The sequence below is a fragment of the Phyllobates terribilis genome, unplaced genomic scaffold (genome assembly GCF_046119375.1).
Source record: "Phyllobates terribilis strain yellow unplaced genomic scaffold, ASM4611937v1 Scaffold_7__3_contigs__length_470593459, whole genome shotgun sequence".
Classification (NCBI taxonomy): Eukaryota; Metazoa; Chordata; class Amphibia; order Anura; family Dendrobatidae; genus Phyllobates; species Phyllobates terribilis.
In genome coordinates this window covers 160,176,536-160,194,944 of record NW_027362767.1, presented here as the reverse complement: position 1 = coordinate 160,194,944, position 18,409 = coordinate 160,176,536, and the positions used below count along the sequence as shown (strand labels likewise).

Sequence of the window (18,409 nt, the reverse complement as noted above, 5' to 3'; positions counted from 1 at the left end):
ATCCAGAAATTTCAACACTAAACCACTTGACTAGAAGAATTGGAAACAATGAACTACTTACCTACTTAACCACTGGAAACAAAAAAAAATTGAACACTTTACAACTGGAATATCGAAACCCCAGCCATTATTGATACTGGACGGGAAGGACTGGAGCACGGCCAGAACATACATATTTCAGATGTACTGCACAGTCTGTAGCTTTGCAAACAAAAAGTAATTTTAGCTTTAAAACATACTTGAGAAACTCTTTGCACTTATCTGTCTGTGGTTTTCTCACCTGTAGACACCGAGCTTGAGCCGTCAGAAGTCGAAGTTGTGCTGCTATTTGAAGTGCTGTTCTGCGGCTTATCTACAATAAATCAGATGCAAAAATGTAGATAAATAACTTGACCCATATGAGTCACTTTACTTCTAACTGGATATATGATAAATAGATAACTTTAAAGGGGATTTTCAAGAGACAAAAATTATTCTCCAAATGATCCCGACCAGTGAAAAGTAATAAAAGAAGCAATATTCACCCACAACGATCTTACACAGATTCACCGTTATGACACAGGTCTCTTCTCCAGCATTTACCGGATCTCTGCTGGTTTCTTCTTCCTGGTTCTGTCCAAGACGCATCACAAAAAGTTGTTCATCCAATCAGTGGCTGAGGCGGGTCACTGCTGCGGCTAGTGATTGGCTGAAAGGGCACATCTGGTGTGTTATGGACAAGACCATCAAGTAGAGATTGTTAGGAACCAGGCAAAAGCTGGAGCAGAGGATCCGTGCCGATGTCTATAACCTGTTTTGTTATTTTTAACCGTTCTGTTCCCTTTTATGAATCATTTTTGTTAACATAAAAAACAAACCCTTAAGAAATAAGTGTTAAGAACATAAATAAAACTCACCGTACACAGTAAGATTATACTCCTGAGTACATTGACTGGATCTCTTTATATTTGCTATATAAGATCCTTGGTCATCTCTGGTCAGATTGGTAATTACTAAGGAGCCGTTACTTGTAGCGTTCAGTCGTCCTCTATAAGAGCTTATTATATCTTCGATGACATTCCCTGGTTTTGTTTTAGCAATTGGATCCAAGTTGTTTCGAGTTACCCAGGTGATGTCGTTGATCTCAGTAAGGTCCACCTGAAGAGTCACCTCTTCTCCGTCCACACCGGCCACGTTCCTGCTCTCTCCGCAAAATGATTCAGGTGCCACATCTGAGGAGGGGTTTCCATTATTACTACAATTTCGGCTAAGGTTACATCTAGACTTTAATTTCTATATATTATTCAAAGCCTTAAAAAGTGTTTTTAAAGAGAACCAACCAGGCTTACATTCTGAAGTCACCACTCAGGCCAGTGATTGGCTGCAAAGGTCAATGACTGATGGGTGAGACATCATCACTTCCTGTACTACAGGGAACCCTGAGCAGCGGGGTATTTAAAGGGTTATTATTGCTTATTTCTTTTTTCATTAGATAATTCTCTATTTAAAAATCCGAAAAACTATTAAAAAAAGAACTACTTTTTAAAAAGAGCATTGAATCGACTGCAACGTCCTGCAGTTCCAGTTCCTTCGCTTACCTGACCTTTGCTGATCTCTACTTCCTGGTCTGATCCTTAACACATCAGAAATGGTCTCAGCCAATCACAGGCAGGGGTGGATCACCACTGCAGCTAGTGATTGGCTGAGTGGGCGAGAACCAGGAAGTAAAGAATAGCAAGGAGGAAGTGTATGCTGCAACAGGATTTGTGTAGGCTTGGTACGGGCTAATCTAATCTTTTCTTATTGGTAACTTTTTAACTGTTCTGAGCCCTTAAAGAATGTTGTGTTTTTTTGCTTAAAACCCCCTTTAAGAAGAAATGTTAAAAATGTTAATTTAACTCACCGTACACTGTAAGATAATACATCTGAGTACATTGCTTGGATAACCATATATTTGCCTTATAGGATCCCTGGTCTTCTCTGGTCAGATTGGTAATTACTAAGGAGCCGTTACTTGTAGCTCTCAGTCGTCCCTTATATGATCCTTTTATATCTTCAATGACTTTCCCTGGTTTTGTTTTAGCAATTGACGACAAGTTACTTTGATTTACCCAGATGGCGTCATTGAACTCAGTGTGGTCCACTTGTAGTGTCACTTCTCCTCCCTCCACACCAGTCATGTTCTTACTCTCTCCACAAAATGATTCAGTTCTCACACCTAAAAGAAAAGAGGGATTTTAATCACTATTACTACTTAGTTTGGGTGATTTTTTTTTTTCATATGTTTTTTTTTTTTTAAATCAATTAAAACCTTACAGGAGTTGTCCACCTTTTTTATTTCTTTGGTCTAAAAATAATTAAAAAATTCTCAATTTACCGATTGATCTTCCTGTGCTCCTCTGTAGTGCTACCCCCGTTCTCCCATTGGTCTTTTTTTCCCTTTTCTAGCAGGAACGGCATTTGATTGTTTCAGCCAATCAGTGGCTGCACAGACCAGCTCCGCCCCAAGAGGAGGCAAATAGATCACCAGGGACCAGGGCAGCACCACTAAGGAGCAGCGGAAGTCACATTGTGAATATTAATTATTTAAACATTTAGACCATAGTTACATAGTTACATAGTTAGTAAAGCCGAATAAAGACTTGCGTCCATCAAGTTCGACCTGTTAGTTCTGTAATTGCTAAAGTTGATCCAGAGGAGGGCAAAAACCCCAAATGATTTGGCCAATCTTCACCTGAGGAAAAATTCCCTCCCGACTCTGAAACCAGCAGTCAGAATAAATCCCTGTATCAACCTACTATTTTATTCTATTTTTAAGTATACGCTGAAATCTGCCTGGTATCTAGAAATGCATCCAGTCCCCGCTTGAACTGGTTTAGTGAATCCGACATTACCGTCTCCTCACTCAGTGAATTCCATATTCTCACTGCTCTTACCGTAAAGAACCCCTTCCTATGCTGGTGCTGAAACCTTTTCTCTTCCAGTCTTAGTGAGTGCCCTCTTGTTACCGTAATATCCCTCCTTTTGAACAAATCCCGGGCAAGGTCTCTATACTGTCCCCTAACATATTTGTACACATTTATTATGTCCCCCCTCAACCTTCTCTTTTCCAGGCTGAATAGTCCTAGTTTTGCCAACCTCTCTGGGTATTGCAGTCCCTCCATTCCCCTTATTAATTTTGTTGCCCTCCTTTGTACCTTTTCAAGCTCATTTCTATCCTTTCTATATATTGGGCCCCATAACTGAGCACAGTATTCCAAGTGTGGTCTGACCAGTGCTTTGTACAGTGGAAGAACAATGTTCTCCTCCTTTGCAGCTATACCTCTTCTGATACATCCCATTACCCTGTTTGCCCTTACAGCAGCCGCCTGACTTTGGGCACTCCAATTTAGTTTGCTATCACTCAAGATGCCCAAGTCCTTCTCCATCTCTGAATTCCCCAATGATTTCCCATTCAGTGAGTACTGGTGACTTCCATTTTTCCTTCCCATATGTATGACCTTACATTTCTCCTCGTTAAACCTCATTTGCCATTTAATGCTCCACCTACCCAGCTTATCCAAATCCCTCTGTAGGTCTGCACTGTCCTCTTTTGTATTAATTGTTTTACATAACTTTGTGTCATCTGCAAATATTGATATTTTACTATTTATCCCGTTGACTATGTCGTTAATAAAGATATTAAATAACATTGGGCCTAGTACAGACCCCTGTGGTACCCCACTAGTGACGCTTACCCAATCTGAGAATATTCCATTTATAACCACCCTCTGCCTTCTATCCTTTAGCCAGTTAGCTACCCACTTGCAGACATTTTCCCCCAGTCCCATCATTCTCATTTTGTATACCAACCTATTATGTGGCACGCTATCGAACGCTTTTGAGAAGTCGAGATACACGACATCCACTGGTTCCCCCTGATCTACTCGAGAGCTAACCTCCTCGTAGAAGTCAATCAGGTTTGTTTGGCAGGAGCGATTCCTCATGAATCCATGTTGGTTCGGGGTTAATAGATTATTAGCATCAAGATGCTCCGTAATTGCCTCATTAATAAAGCCTTCAAAAATTTTGCCCACAACGGACGTCAGACTCACCGGCCGATAGTTTCCGGCGTCACTTTTCGCTCCCTTTTTGAATATTGGCACTACATTCGCCTGTCGCCAATCAAGTGGCACAGACCCAGTCTCAACAGAGTCCTTAAATATAAGATATAACGGTCTGTCTATCACATTACTTAGTTCCCTTAGTACCCGTGGGTGTATGCCATCAGGTCCTGGTGATTTGTTTATTTTAATGTTACTGAGGCGTTTCTGTACCCCAGCTTGGGTTAGATTTGTCATACTTAGTGGAGGATTAAGTTTGTCACTTCTCATTTCTCCTGTTAGTTCTTTTTCCTTTGTGAAAGTTGACGAAAAAAAATTATTTAATAGATTAGCTTTATCCTCATCTTTCTCTATGATTTTGCCTTCATCACTTTTTATCGGTCCAATATTATTCGATTTAATCCTTTTACTATTTATATACGTAAAGAACAGTTTGGGATTTGATCTACTTTCCCTAGCAATACGTCTCTCTGTTTCCTCCTTCGCTATTTTTATTTGTTTTTTTGCAGGTTCTCGTTTTTTCCTTGTAACACATTAGTGCCTCCTTACTGTTTTCCTGTTTTAATCTCTTGAATGCCTCTTTTTTGCTATTTAACGCCCCTTTTACGTTCTTGTTCAACCATATTGGTTTCCTCTTATTTCGGGCCCTTTTATTCCCATACGGTATATACCTCTCGCACTGAGTATTCAGAATTATTTTGAAGGTTTCCCATTTACTGTTCGTATTTCCTTGATTAAGAACTTTGTCCCAGTCTATAAGTTGAAGGTTTTCTTTCAGCTGATCAAACTTCGCCCTCCTAAAGTTTAATGTTTTTGTTGTTCCCTTATTGATAACCCTACTGAAGGGCATTTTGAAATTGATAATATTATGATCGCTATTACCTAGGTGCCCCCCTATCTGTACCTCAGTTATTCTATCAGGCCTATTAGTCAATATTAAGTCCAACACGGCCTTCCCTCTCGTTGGTTCCTGCACCACTATGAGTCTGAGTGTAAGAGACCCAAGCCATACAAGCAAACATCACTGCTTAGGCCAGTGATTGGATGCAGCGTTTAGTTGACTGATCAAATAGGACTTAATCCCTTTCAGTACAGGAGCGGTAGAGCTGGTGCATCAGGGAATTCGAAGAGTAATAGAGATTAGTGAATTGATGCAAATAATCAAATTTGTGTTGAATTTTAGGAATTTGGCGAACCTATTGAATTCAAACCCTTTACTATTTGATATATGCGAATCACCTAAAATGCTGCCCGGGCATCCATATCCACATCACATGGTATAGTGCAGAAAATCAGAAAGGAATATCAAAGCCAGTATAAAAGCAGAGGCAGGGAATGCAGAAGCCAGTGTAAAAGCAGAGGCAACTAATATATCAGCCAGTATAAAAGCAGATGCAGGGAAGTCAGTAGCCAGTGTAAAAGCAGAGGCAACTAATATATCAGCCAGTATAAAAGCAGAGGCAGGGAAGACAATAGCCAGTGCAAAAGCAGAGGCAACTAATATATCAGCCAGTATAAAAGCAGAGGCAGAGAAGGCAGTAGCCAGTGTAAAAGCAGAGGCAACTAATATATCAGCCAGTATTAAAGCAGAGGCAGGGAAGGCAGTAGCCAGTGTCAAAGCAGAGACAACTGATATATCAGCCAGTATAAAAGCAGAGGCAGGATAGGCAGTAGCCAGTGTAAAAGCAGAGGCAACTAATATATCAGCCAGTAAAAAAGCAGAGGCAGGGAAGGCAATAGCCAGGGTAAAAGCAGAGGCAACTAATATATCAGCCAGTAAAAAAGCAGAGGCAGGGAAGGCAGTAGCCAGTGTAAAAGCAGAGGCAACTAATATATCAGCCAGTATTAAAGCAGAGGCAGGGAAGGCAGTAGCCAGTGTAAAAGCAGAGACAACTGATATATCAGCCAGTATAAAAGCAGAGGCAGGGAAGGCAGTAGCCAGTGTAAAAGCAGAGGCAACTAATATATCAGCCAGTATAAAAGCAGAGGCAGGGAAGGCAGTAGCCAGTGTAAAAGCAGAGGCAACTAATATATCAGCCAGTATTAAAGCTGAGGCAGGGAAGGCAATAGCCAGTGTAAAAGCAGAGGCAACTAAAATATCAGCCAGTATAAAAGCAGAGGCAGGGAAGGCAGTAGCCAGTGTAAAAGCAGAGGCAACTAATATATCAGCCAGTATTAAAGCAGAGGCAGGGAAGGCAGTAGCCAGTGTAAAAGCAGAGACAACTGATATATCAGCCAGTATAAAAGCAGAGGCAGGGAAGGCAGTAGCCAGTGTAAAAGCAGAGACAACTGAAATATCAGCCAGTATAAAAGCAGAGGCAGGGAGGGCAGTAGCCAGTGTAAAAGCAGAGGCAACTAATATATCAGCCAGTATAAAAGCAGAGGCAGGGAAGGCAGTACCCAGTGTAAAAGCAGAGGCAACTAATATATCAGCCAGTATAAAAGCAGAGGCAGGGAATGCAGTAGCCTGTGTAAAAGCAGAGCAACAAATGTATCAGTCAGTTTAAAAGCAGAGGCAGGGAAGGCAGTAACCATTTTGTGGCGAATCTGGATAGTGAGAGGGTATTACTGCTCAGCAATATAGATATGGAGAGAATGCATTTAAACACTGAAGAAACTGTACAGACATCTGTTTACTCGTAGCCATATATGTAGAGGTCATTTTTATATTATTACAGCTAAGAAAAAGCTTGAAATCAGTTGATACAGTCCTAGGAGATGTCACAGTATTACGCACGTCTTGTAAGGGCAAATTAAGTAATTGTGATTCGCCACTAATTGATAATCACTTACTGTATCTCTAGTAAGTCATCATTCTCTGCCAATGAGAAATTAAGTTAAAACTGTTAAGCTCTTTACTCTTTATGAAGTCCTCCGAAGAAGTCTTCATCTGGATCACAGAAAGTCACATTTTCATGAGTACAACATGATATTACTTACCAGTATGAAAATGAAGAAACCCGATGCAAACGAAGAGCTTCTCCATCACCCCCAGATGCTTCACCTTCCTGTGTCACTGATAAATGATGTTGAAACCTCAGAATTGTTGTGAACAGTCTGTGATTCTGCCGGTAAGACGCGCGCTGTGAATGTAGTGAAACTTTGTTCTGTACAGTTTAGTAAAGACAAAAGAAACCACATTGAAAGTTTAAGAACCCTTTTGTCACCCAGAGTTTATGAGTTTATGTTCATACAATTACGACCTGAACTCAGTGTTGGACTGGGGTATCAAAGACCCACTTGTGACATTGATCCTGGGGGGCCACTGTTCAGCTTTATGCAATATTACCTGACCCTTGTTCACAAATTTGCCTATGGCTCTATATAATAGTATGTTGAGATATTGAATTGTCTGACCATGTTGAATTAAGTGTACTGTACTAAACATTGCTCATGTAGTGGTTGTCCACTCTTGCACAGGGGCCCACCAGTGGATTGTCTGGATCTCCTGAGGACCAGTCAGAGACTGCCTGAAATATACCACAATAATGGTAGATACAGTGGGGAAAAAAAGTATTTAGTCAGCCACCAATTGTGCAAGTTCTCCCACTTAAAAAGATGAGAGGCCTGTGACGCGCCCCTGGGCCTGTGTCGCGCTGCGTTGCGCACGCGGGAGCTTACCCGGAGCAGGATCTCTTGAGGGTTGTAGTCTCGTGGCGGTGATCCGGTCCGTGCCCAGGGAGTCAGACTAAGTGGCGCTGTATCAGCGGTAGATGTTGGACGACTACGCCACCCGTTGAGTACAGCTAAGGAGCTGCTGCTGCAGGGCAGACCGCTGAGGCCGGTGGTAGGATTGTGCAGCGTGATAGTATAACCCCCAACGGGAGGGGTAAGGCCTCAGGGCAGCCGACGTGGATGATGGGGGTAGCAGGAACCACTCGGAGACGGTACGGTGTAGTTCAGGGTCTTTACTGGTGACAAAGATAGACCCTCCCGGAGTACTGGCTAGCGATTGGGGCCTGGTCAGTCCTTGAGCAGATGGGATCTCCCCTGGCCAGGCGGAGTTGTAGGCCTCCCAAACTGACTGTACTCTTCTGGCTACCTTGCTAGAGGCGGGTATAAGTAGCCCACGTCCCTGAGTGTACCGTGTGGTGCTCACCCGTATGGCCGGTGACTCGGGGCCTTCTAGTAGCTTCCGCTCCACGACGGCGGTGCTGGTCCCATGCGTGTGACCGTGCCTTCGGGTTTCTTGGCCAGAGGACCTGAAATCCCCTGCCTGACGGATTCTGCTGCTGGGTAGGAGTTAGTCCCCACAGCCTCGGACTCCGGGTCCGGTAAGAAATCTTCTCAGTCAGGGCGAGCTCTGCAGCTGCCAGCCCCTGACTCCTTGTAACACTGCTCCCACAGAGCTCCTGTTGTTTCTTCCCATAGCTGCTTCTCTTCTCTGTCTCTACTTCTGGCATGGCCCAGGAGCTGGGCCCAGCCGGAGCCACAGCTCCCTGTCAGCCCTCCTGGCTGAACTCTCCCTCTGAACTCCCTAACCCTGCCTCAGCCCCAGGTTTATCTAGGGGAAGTTCTTCCCCTCCCAGGACTGGGCAGGAGGTGTGGCATGCATAGGATTCCTGACCAAGAGACCTCCCACCTGCTCTCAGACATAACATTGCCGTTACTGTGGAAACCAGACCCCTGGGGTGCCACACCTGTAATTGACATCATAGGTCGACCTCAACTATGAGAGACAAAATGAGAAAGCAAATCCTGAAAATCACATTATCTGATTTGGAAAGAAATTTTTTTTCAAATTTTGGTGGAAAATAAGTATTTGGTCAATTACAAACAAGCAAGATTTCTGGCTCTCACAGACCTGTAACTTCTTCTTTAAGAGGCTCCTCTGTCCTCCACTCATTACCTGTAGTACTGGCACCTGTTTGAACTTGTTATCAGTATAAAAGACACCTGTCCGCAACCTCAAACAGTCACACTCCAAACTCCACTATGGTGAAGACCAAAGAGCTGTAGAAGGACACCAGAATCAAAATTGTAGCCCTGCACCAGGCTGGGAAGACTGAATCTGCAATAGGCAAGCAGCTCGGTGTGAAGAAATCAACTGAGGGAGCAATAATTAGAAAATGGAAGACATACAAGACCACCGATAATCTCCCTCAATCTGGGGCTCCACACAAGATCTCACCCTGTGGAGTCAAAATGATCTCAAGAACGGTGAGCAAAAATCCCCAAACCACAAGTGGGGACCTAGTGAATGACCTGCAGAGAGCTGGGACCAACGTTACACAGGCTACCATCAGTAGCACACTATGCCGCCAGGGACTCAGATCCTGCCGTGCCACATGTGTCCCCCTGCTTAAGCCATTACATGTTCGGGCCCATCTGAAGTTTGCTAGAGAGCATTTGGATGATCCAGAAGAGTATTCGGAGAATGTCATATGGTCAGATGAAACCAAAGTAGAACTGTTTGGTAGAAACACAACTCGTCGTGTTTGGAGGAGAAAGAATGCTGAGTAGCATCCAAAGAACACCAGACCTACTGTGAAGCATGGGGGTGGCAACATCATGCTTTAGGGCTGTTTCTCTGCCAAGGGACCAGGACGACTGATCCGTGTACATGAAAGAGTGAATGGGGCCAAGTATCATGAGATTTTGAGTGCAAACCTCCTTCCATCAGCAAGGGCATTGAAGAAGAAACGTGGCTGAGTCTTTCATGACAATGATCCCAAGCACACCGCCAAGGCAACGAAGGAGTGGCTTCGTAAGAAGCATTTTAAGGTCCTGGAGTGGCATAGCCAGTCTCCAGATCTAAACCCTGTAGAAAACCTTTGGAGGTAGTTGAAAGTCCGTGTTGCCCAGCGACAGCCCCAAAACATCACTACTCTAGAGGAGATCTGCATGGAGGAATGGGCCAACATACCAGCAACAGTGTGCGCCAACCTTGTGAAGACTTACAGAAAACATTTGATCTCTGTCATTGCCAACAAAGGATAAATAAAAAAGTATTGAGATGAACTTTTGTAATTGACCAAATATCTCTTTTCCACCAAAATTTGAAAAAAATTCTTTCCAAATCAGACAATGTGATTTTCAGGATTTGTTTTCTCATTTTGTCTCTCATAGTTGAGGTCGACCTATGATGTCAATTACAGGCCTCGCTCATCTTTTTAAGTGGGAGAACTTCCACAATTGGTGGCTGACTAGATACTTTTTTTCCCCGCTGTATACGGCACTCAAAAAGGAGATGTGGGTGCTCAAGCAAGGGTTCCACTCCATGCAACAGAAAATATAACAAGATATTCGGCACTTCAAAATATATGATGTGTATTTTATTTAGGCAATCCAAAAAAAGGATCAGTGACGTTTTGGCCCTTAGACATGGGCTTTCATCAATCTCAGATTGCTGATGAACTATGGCAGTCTCTTGAATTGCAGCGCTATAGGAGAGCAATACTAAGTTGCGTGGTACTGAGCGCTTCAGGCGCCTTGGCCACCAACCTCTCCTTGAGGCTCACTCTTACATTGGTCATTATTGCAGCTCTCCACACCACTCTCACCGCTCTCCTCACAGCGCCCACTCACACAACCGGATTGTCCTCTCCTGGTTACCAGAACTGCCCTCCATGCCATCATCCTTACAGTGCTCATACGCAAAACTGGATGGTTCACTCCTGGTCCCCAGCACTGTCCTCCATGCCCTTGTGCTCACAATGCTCACTCTCACAACTGAGGGGACCCATCTTGGTTCTCAGCACTGCCACCCATGCCCTCATCGTCAGAGTGCCCACATACAAAACTGAACAGTTCACTCCTGGTCACCAGCCCTGTGCACTATACACTTGTCCTCACAGTGAACACTCAGGCAACTGGTCGGTTCCTTCTAGCTCACCAGCACTGCTCTCCGTGACCTCATCCTTACAGTGGACACTTCCTTCTTCATCACTTTGTTACTCCCTACAAGTCTCTACCTCTGGTTTCTTTCTCTATGGTTACCGACTGTACTTCACTTGCTTTGGGTATGGAAGCTACTTCGGATAGTGTGTGCAGATATGTCCACATTCACACTGGCCTGGCCTATCACCTCAGACCTCATTTTACCGACAATCCACTTCTACGCCAGGGATACAGCGGTTCCACACTCCTCTCCTTATACCGGCAGCCACAAAACAGCGTAGCACCGTTCCACGGACGGACTACATTCCGGTGGTGAAATTCCCACTATACTGTCACAACACCCATCTGTTCTATGGGTTCACTGGAACTCAAGCAGCATTTGATTAACCCCACACCTGCCGCACTCCCAGTGAGGATCAGATCCTCCATCCTTCACTACTGAACCAACCATAGCTTTACTGAACCAAACCCATGTTATCATAGGACAGTCTATGGCACGATGGCCAACTTCTAATCTCGCCCAATGTTTTGCTCTGTAAGTCACAGGCATATCCGGGCTCGTAGTTCTCTAACAGCCGGAGTGCGGCAGTTTGCTGATCCGTGGTTGGCCATTATTGCTAACTCTATCACCCCTTCACTATGGCCTAATGGGTGAGCTGGCAAACTTCTCGAGGCTCAATGAAACCAGGATGGTTGTTGTGCTCCGGCGATGGCGTAAACCATCACTGCATCTTATGTGGCTGGTACCCAAGAGGAACTTGTCCAGGAGGGTTGGCAAATACGGTCTATGAAAGGGGGTAAGAAACCGGACCCCAACGTGAAATATAGAGTTAGAGACTACAAAAATATCATTTAAGGGGAATTGAAAAAATTGTCATTAATGAGTTGATTTTTTTAACACAATATAATAATATTAATAATATGCATAAAATATATATATATATATATAAATAAATGAATATATTTCGTGTATATAGGGGTGTGTTAGAGGCCATACACTGAACAGACATTTCAGATTTTATAACATTTTTCAAGCTGGTGTTATAAAGTATTCTAATTTACTGAGATAATGACTTTTGTGTTTTCATTGGCTGTAAGCCATAATCATCAACATTAACAGAAATAAACACGTGAAATAGATCCCTCTGTGTGTAATGACTCTATATAATAGATCCCTCTGTGTGTAATGACTCTATATAATAGATCCCTCTGTGTGTAATGACTCTATATAATAGATCCCTCTGCGTGTAATGACTCTATATAATAGATCCCTGTGTGTAATGACTCTATATAATAGATCACTCTGTGTGTAATGACTCTATATAATAGATCCCTCTGTGTGTAATGACTCTATATAATAGATCCCTCTGTGTGTAATGACTCTATATAATAGATCCCTCTGTGTGTAATGACTCTATATAATAGATCACTCTGCGTGTAATGACTCTATATAATAGATCCCTCTGCGTGTAATGACTCTATATAATAGATCCCTCTGTGTGTAATGACTATATAATAGATCCCTCTGTGTGTAATGACTCTATATAATAGATCCCTCTGTGTGTAATGACTCTATATAATAGATCCCTCTGCGTGTAATGACTCTATATAATAGATCCCTGTGTGTAATGACTCTATATAATAGATCACTCTGTGTGTAATGACTCTATATAATAGATCCCTCTGTGTGTAATGACTCTATATAATAGATCCCTCTGTGTGTAATGACTCTATATAATAGATCCCTCTGTGTGTAATGACTCTATATAATAGATCACTCTGCGTGTAATGACTCTATATAATAGATCCCTCTGCGTGTAATGACTCTATATAATAGATCCCTCTGTGTGTAATGACTATATAATAGATCCCTCTGTGTGTAATGACTCTATATAATAGATCCCTCTGTGTGTAATGACTCTATATAATAGATCACTCTGTGTGTAATGACTCTATATAATAGATCACTCTGTGTGTAATGACTCTATATAATAGATCCCTCTGTGTGTAATGACTCTATATAATAGATCCCTCTGTGTGTAATGACTCTATATAATAGATCCCTCTGTGTGTAATGACTCTATATAATAGATCACTCTGTGTGTAATGACTCTATATAATAGATCCCTCTGTGTGTAATGACTCTATATAATAGATCACTCTGCGTGTAATGACTCTATATAATAGATCCCTCTGCGTGTAATGACTCTATATAATAGATCCCTCTGTGTGTAATGACTATATAATAGATCCCTCTGTGTGTAATGACTCTATATAATAGATCCCTCTGTGTGTAATGACTCTATATAATAGATCCCTCTGTGTGTAATGACTCTATATAATAGATCACTCTGTGTGTAATGACTCTATATAATAGATCACTCTGTGTGTAATGACTCTATATAATAGATCCCTCTGTGTGTAATGACTCTATATAATAGATCCCTCTGTGTGTAATGACTCTATATAATAGATCCCTCTGTGTGTAATGACTCTATATAATAGATCCCTCTGTGTAATGACTCTATATAATAGATCGCTCTGTGTGTAATGACTCTATATAATAGATCCCTCTGTGTGTAATGACTCTATATAATAGATCGCTCTGTGTGTAATGACTCTATATAATAGATCCCTCTGTGTGTAATGACTCTATATAATAGATCCCTCTGTGTGTAATGACTCTATATAATAGATCGCTCTGTGTGTAATGACTCTATATAATAGATCCCTCTGTGTGTAATGACTCTATATAATAGATCGCTCTGTGTGTAATGACTCTATATAATAGATCCCTCTGTGTGTAATGACTCTATATAATAGATCGCTCTGTGTGTAATGACTCTATATAATAGATCCCTCTGTGTGTAATGACTCTATATAATAGATCGCTCTGTGTGTAATGACTCTATATAATAGATCCCTCTGTGTGTAATGACTCTATATAATAGATCGCTCTGTGTGTAATGACTCTATATAATAGATCCCTCTGTGTGTAATGACTCTATATAATAGATCCCTCTGTGTGTAATGACTCTATATAATAGATCCCTCTGTGTGTAATGACTCTATATAATAGATCAATCTGTGTGTAATGACTCTATATAATAGATCCCTCTGTGTGTAATGACTCTATATAATAGATCACTCTGCGTGTAATGACTCTATATAATAGATCCCTCTGCGTGTAATGACTCTATATAATAGATCCCTCTGTGTGTAATGACTATATAATAGATCCCTCTGTGTGTAATGACTCTATATAATAGATCCCTCTGTGTGTAATGACTCTATATAATAGATCCCTCTGTGTGTAATGACTCTATATAATAGATCACTCTGTGTGTAATGACTCTATATAATAGATCACTCTGTGTGTAATGACTCTATATAATAGATCCCTCTGTGTGTAATGACTCTATATAATAGATCCCTCTGTGTGTAATGACTCTATATAATAGATCCCTCTGTGTGTAATGACTCTATATAATAGATCCCTCTGTGTGTAATGACTCTATATAATAGATCGCTCTGTGTGTAAGGACTCTATATAATAGATCCCTCTGTGTGTAATGACTCTATATAATAGATCGCTCTGTGTGTAATGACTCTATATAATAGATCCCTCTGTGTGTAATGACTCTATATAATAGATCCCTCTGTGTGTAATGACTCTATATAATAGATCACTCTGCGTGTAATGACTCTATATAATAGATCCCTCTGCGTGTAATGACTCTATATAATAGATCCCTCTGTGTGTAATGACTATATAATAGATCCCTCTGTGTGTAATGACTCTATATAATAGATCCCTCTGTGTGTAATGACTCTATATAATAGATCCCTCTGTGTGTAATGACTCTATATAATAGATCCCTCTGTGTGTAATGACTATATAATAGATCACTCTGTGTGTAATGACTCTATATAATAGATCCCTCTGTGTGTAATGACTATATAATAGATCCCTCTGTGTGTAATGACTCTATATAATAGATCCCTCTGTGTGTAATGACTCTATATAATAGATCCCTCTGTGTGTAATGACTCTATATAATAGATCCCTCTGCGTGTAATGACTGTATATAATAGATCCCTCTGTGTGTAATGACGCTATATAATAGATCCCTCTGTGTGTAATGACTCTATATAATAGATCCCTCTGCGTGTAATGACTCTATGTAATAGATCCCTCTGTGTGTAATGACTCTATATAATAGATCCCTCTGTGTGTAATGACTCTATATAATAGATCCCTCTGCGTGTAATGACTCTATATAATAGATCCCTCTGCGTGTAATGACTCTATATAATAGATCACTCTGTGTGTAATGACTCTATATAATAGATCACTCTGTGTGTAATGACTCTATATAATAGATCCCTCTGTGTGTAATGACTCTATATAATAGATCCCTCTGTGTGTAATGACTCTATATAATAGATCTCTCTGTGTGTAATGACTCTATATAATAGATCACTCTGTGTGTAATGACTCTATATAATAGATCCCTCTGTGTGTAATGACTCTATATAATAGATCCCTCTGTGTGTAATGACTCTATATAATAGATCCCTCTGCGTGTAATGACTCTATATAATAGATCACTCTGTAATGACTCTATATAATAGATCCCTCTGTGTGTAATGACTCTATATAATAGATCACTCTGTGTGTAATGACTCTATATAATAGATTACTCTGCGTGTAATGACTCTATACAATAGATCACTCTGTGTGTAATGACTCTATATAATAGATCCCTCTGTGTGTAATGACTCTATATAATAGATCCCTCTGTGTGTAATGACTCTATATAATAGAACGCTCTGTGTGTAATGACTCTATATAATAGATCCCTCTGTGTGTAATGACTCTATATAATAGACCCCTCTGTGTGTAATGACTCTATATAATAGATCCCTCTGCGTGTAATGACTCTATATAATAGATCACTCTGTGTGTAATGACTATATAATAGATCGCTCTGTGTGTAATGACTCTATATAATAGATCACTCTGTGTGTAATGACTCTATATAATAGATCCCTCTGTGTGTAATGACTCTATATAATAGATCACTCTGTGTGTAATGACTCTATATAATAGATCCCTCTGTGTGTAATGACTCTATATAATAGATCCCTCTGTGTGTAATGACTCTATATAATAGATCACTCTGTTTGTAATGACTCTATATAATAGATCGCTCTGTGTGTAATGACTCTATATAATAGATCACTCTGCGTGTAATGACTCTATATAATAGATCCCTCTGTGTGTAATGACTCTATATAATAGATCACTCTGTGTGTAATGACTCTATATAATAGATCCCTCTGTGTGTAATGACTCTATATAATATATCCCTCTGTGTGTAATGACTCTATATAATAGATCCCTCTGTCTGTAATGACTCTATATAATAGATCCCTCTGTGTGTAATGACTCTATATAATAGATCGCTCTGTGTGTAATGACTCTATATAATAGATCCCTCTGCGTGTAATGACTCTATATAATAGATCACTCTGTGTGTAATGACTCTATATAATAGATCGCTCTGTGTGTAATGACTCTATATAATAGATCACTCTGTGTGTAATGACTCTATATAATAGATCCCTCTTTGTGTAATGACTCTATATAATAGATCACTCTGTGTGTAATGACTCTATATAATAGATCCCTCTGTGTGTAATGACTCTATATAATAGATCCCTCTGTGTGTAATGACTCTATATAATAGATCCCTCTGTGTGTAATGACTCTATATAATAGATCCCTCTGCGTGTAATGACTCTATATAATAGATCCCTCTGTGTGTAATGACTCTATATAATAGATCCCTCTGTGTGTAATGACTCTATATAATAGATCACTCTGTGTGTAATGACTCTATATAATAGATAACTCTGTGTGTAATGACTCTATATAATAGATCCCTCTGTGTGTAATGACTCTATATAATAGATCGCTCTGTGTGTAATGACTCTATATAATAGATCCCTCTGCGTGTAATGACTCTATATAATAGATCGCTCTGTGTGTAATGACTATATAATAGATCACTCTGTGTGTAATGACTCTATATAATAGATCCCTCTGCGTGTAATAACTCTATATAATAGATCGCTCTGTGTGTAATGACTATATAATAGATCACTCTGTGTGTAATGACTCTATATAATAGATCCCTCTGTGTGTAATGACTCTATATAATAGATCCCTCTGTGTGTAATGACTCTATATAATAGATCACTCTGTTTGTAATGACTCTATATAATAGATCGCTCTGTGTGTAATGACTCTATATAATAGATCACTCTGCGTGTAATGACTCTATATAATAGATCCCTCTGTGTGTAATGACTCTATATAATAGATCACTCTGTGTGTAATGACTCTATATAATAGATCCCTCTGTGTGTAATGACTCTATATAATATATCCCTCTGTGTGTAATGACTCTATATAATAGATCCCTCTGTCTGTAATGACTCTATATAATAGATCCCTCTGTGTGTAATGACTCTATATAATAGATCGCTCTGTGTGTAATGACTCTATATAATAGATCCCTCTGCGTGTAATGACTCTATATAATAGATCACTCTGTGTGTAATGACTCTATATAATAGATCGCTCTGTGTGTAATGACTCTATATAATAGATCACTCTGTGTGTAATGACTCTATATAATAGATCCCTCTGTGTGTAATGACTCTATATAATAGATCACTCTGTGTGTAATGACTCTATATAATAGATCCCTCTGTGTGTAATGACTCTATATAATAGATCCCTCTGTGTGTAATGACTCTATATAATAGATCCCTCTGTGTGTAATGACTCTATATAATAGATCCCTCTGCGTGTAATGACTCTATATAATAGATCCCTCTGTGTGTAATGACTCTATATAATAGATCCCTCTGTGTGTAATGACTCTATATAATAGATCACTCTGTGTGTAATGACTCTATATAATAGATAACTCTGTGTGTAATGACTCTATATAATAGATCCCTCTGTGTGTAATGACTCTATATAATAGATCGCTCTGTGTGTAATGACTCTATATAATAGATCCCTCTGCGTGTAATGACTCTATATAATAGATCGCTCTGTGTGTAATGACTATATAATAGATCACTCTGTGTGTAATGACTCTATATAATAGATCCCTCTGCGTGTAATAACTCTATATAATAGATCGCTCTGTGTGTAATGACTATATAATAGATCACTCTGTGTGTAATGACTCTATATAATAGATCCCTCTGTGTGTAATGACTCTATATAATAGATCGCTCTGTGTGTAATGACTCTATATAATAGATCCCTCTGTGTGTAATGACTCTATATAATAGATCGCTCTGTGTGTAATGACTCTATATAATAGATCCCTCTGTGTGTAATGACTCTATATAATAGATCGCTCTGTGTGTAATGACTCTATATAATAGATCCCTCTGTGTGT

The 18,409-nt window shown here is 40.3% G+C and overlaps 1 protein-coding gene across 1 annotated transcript in view; it reads right to left on the bottom strand.

Moving 5' to 3' along the window:
• Positions 1-61: 61 nt before the first annotated feature.
• Positions 62-18,409, bottom strand: part of LOC141155416 (SLAM family member 9-like) — a 27,428-nt gene continuing 9,080 nt past the window's right edge. The window contains exons 2-6 of the mRNA XM_073642283.1: positions 7,023-7,189; positions 1,883-2,197; positions 897-1,211; positions 281-352; positions 62-72 (exon numbers count right to left, since the gene is read on the bottom strand). Of these exons, the coding sequence (XP_073498384.1) occupies positions 62-72; positions 281-352; positions 897-1,211; positions 1,883-2,197; positions 7,023-7,068 (759 nt within the window). The 5' untranslated portion in view covers positions 7,069-7,189. The remainder of the gene's footprint in view (positions 73-280; positions 353-896; positions 1,212-1,882; positions 2,198-7,022; positions 7,190-18,409) is intronic.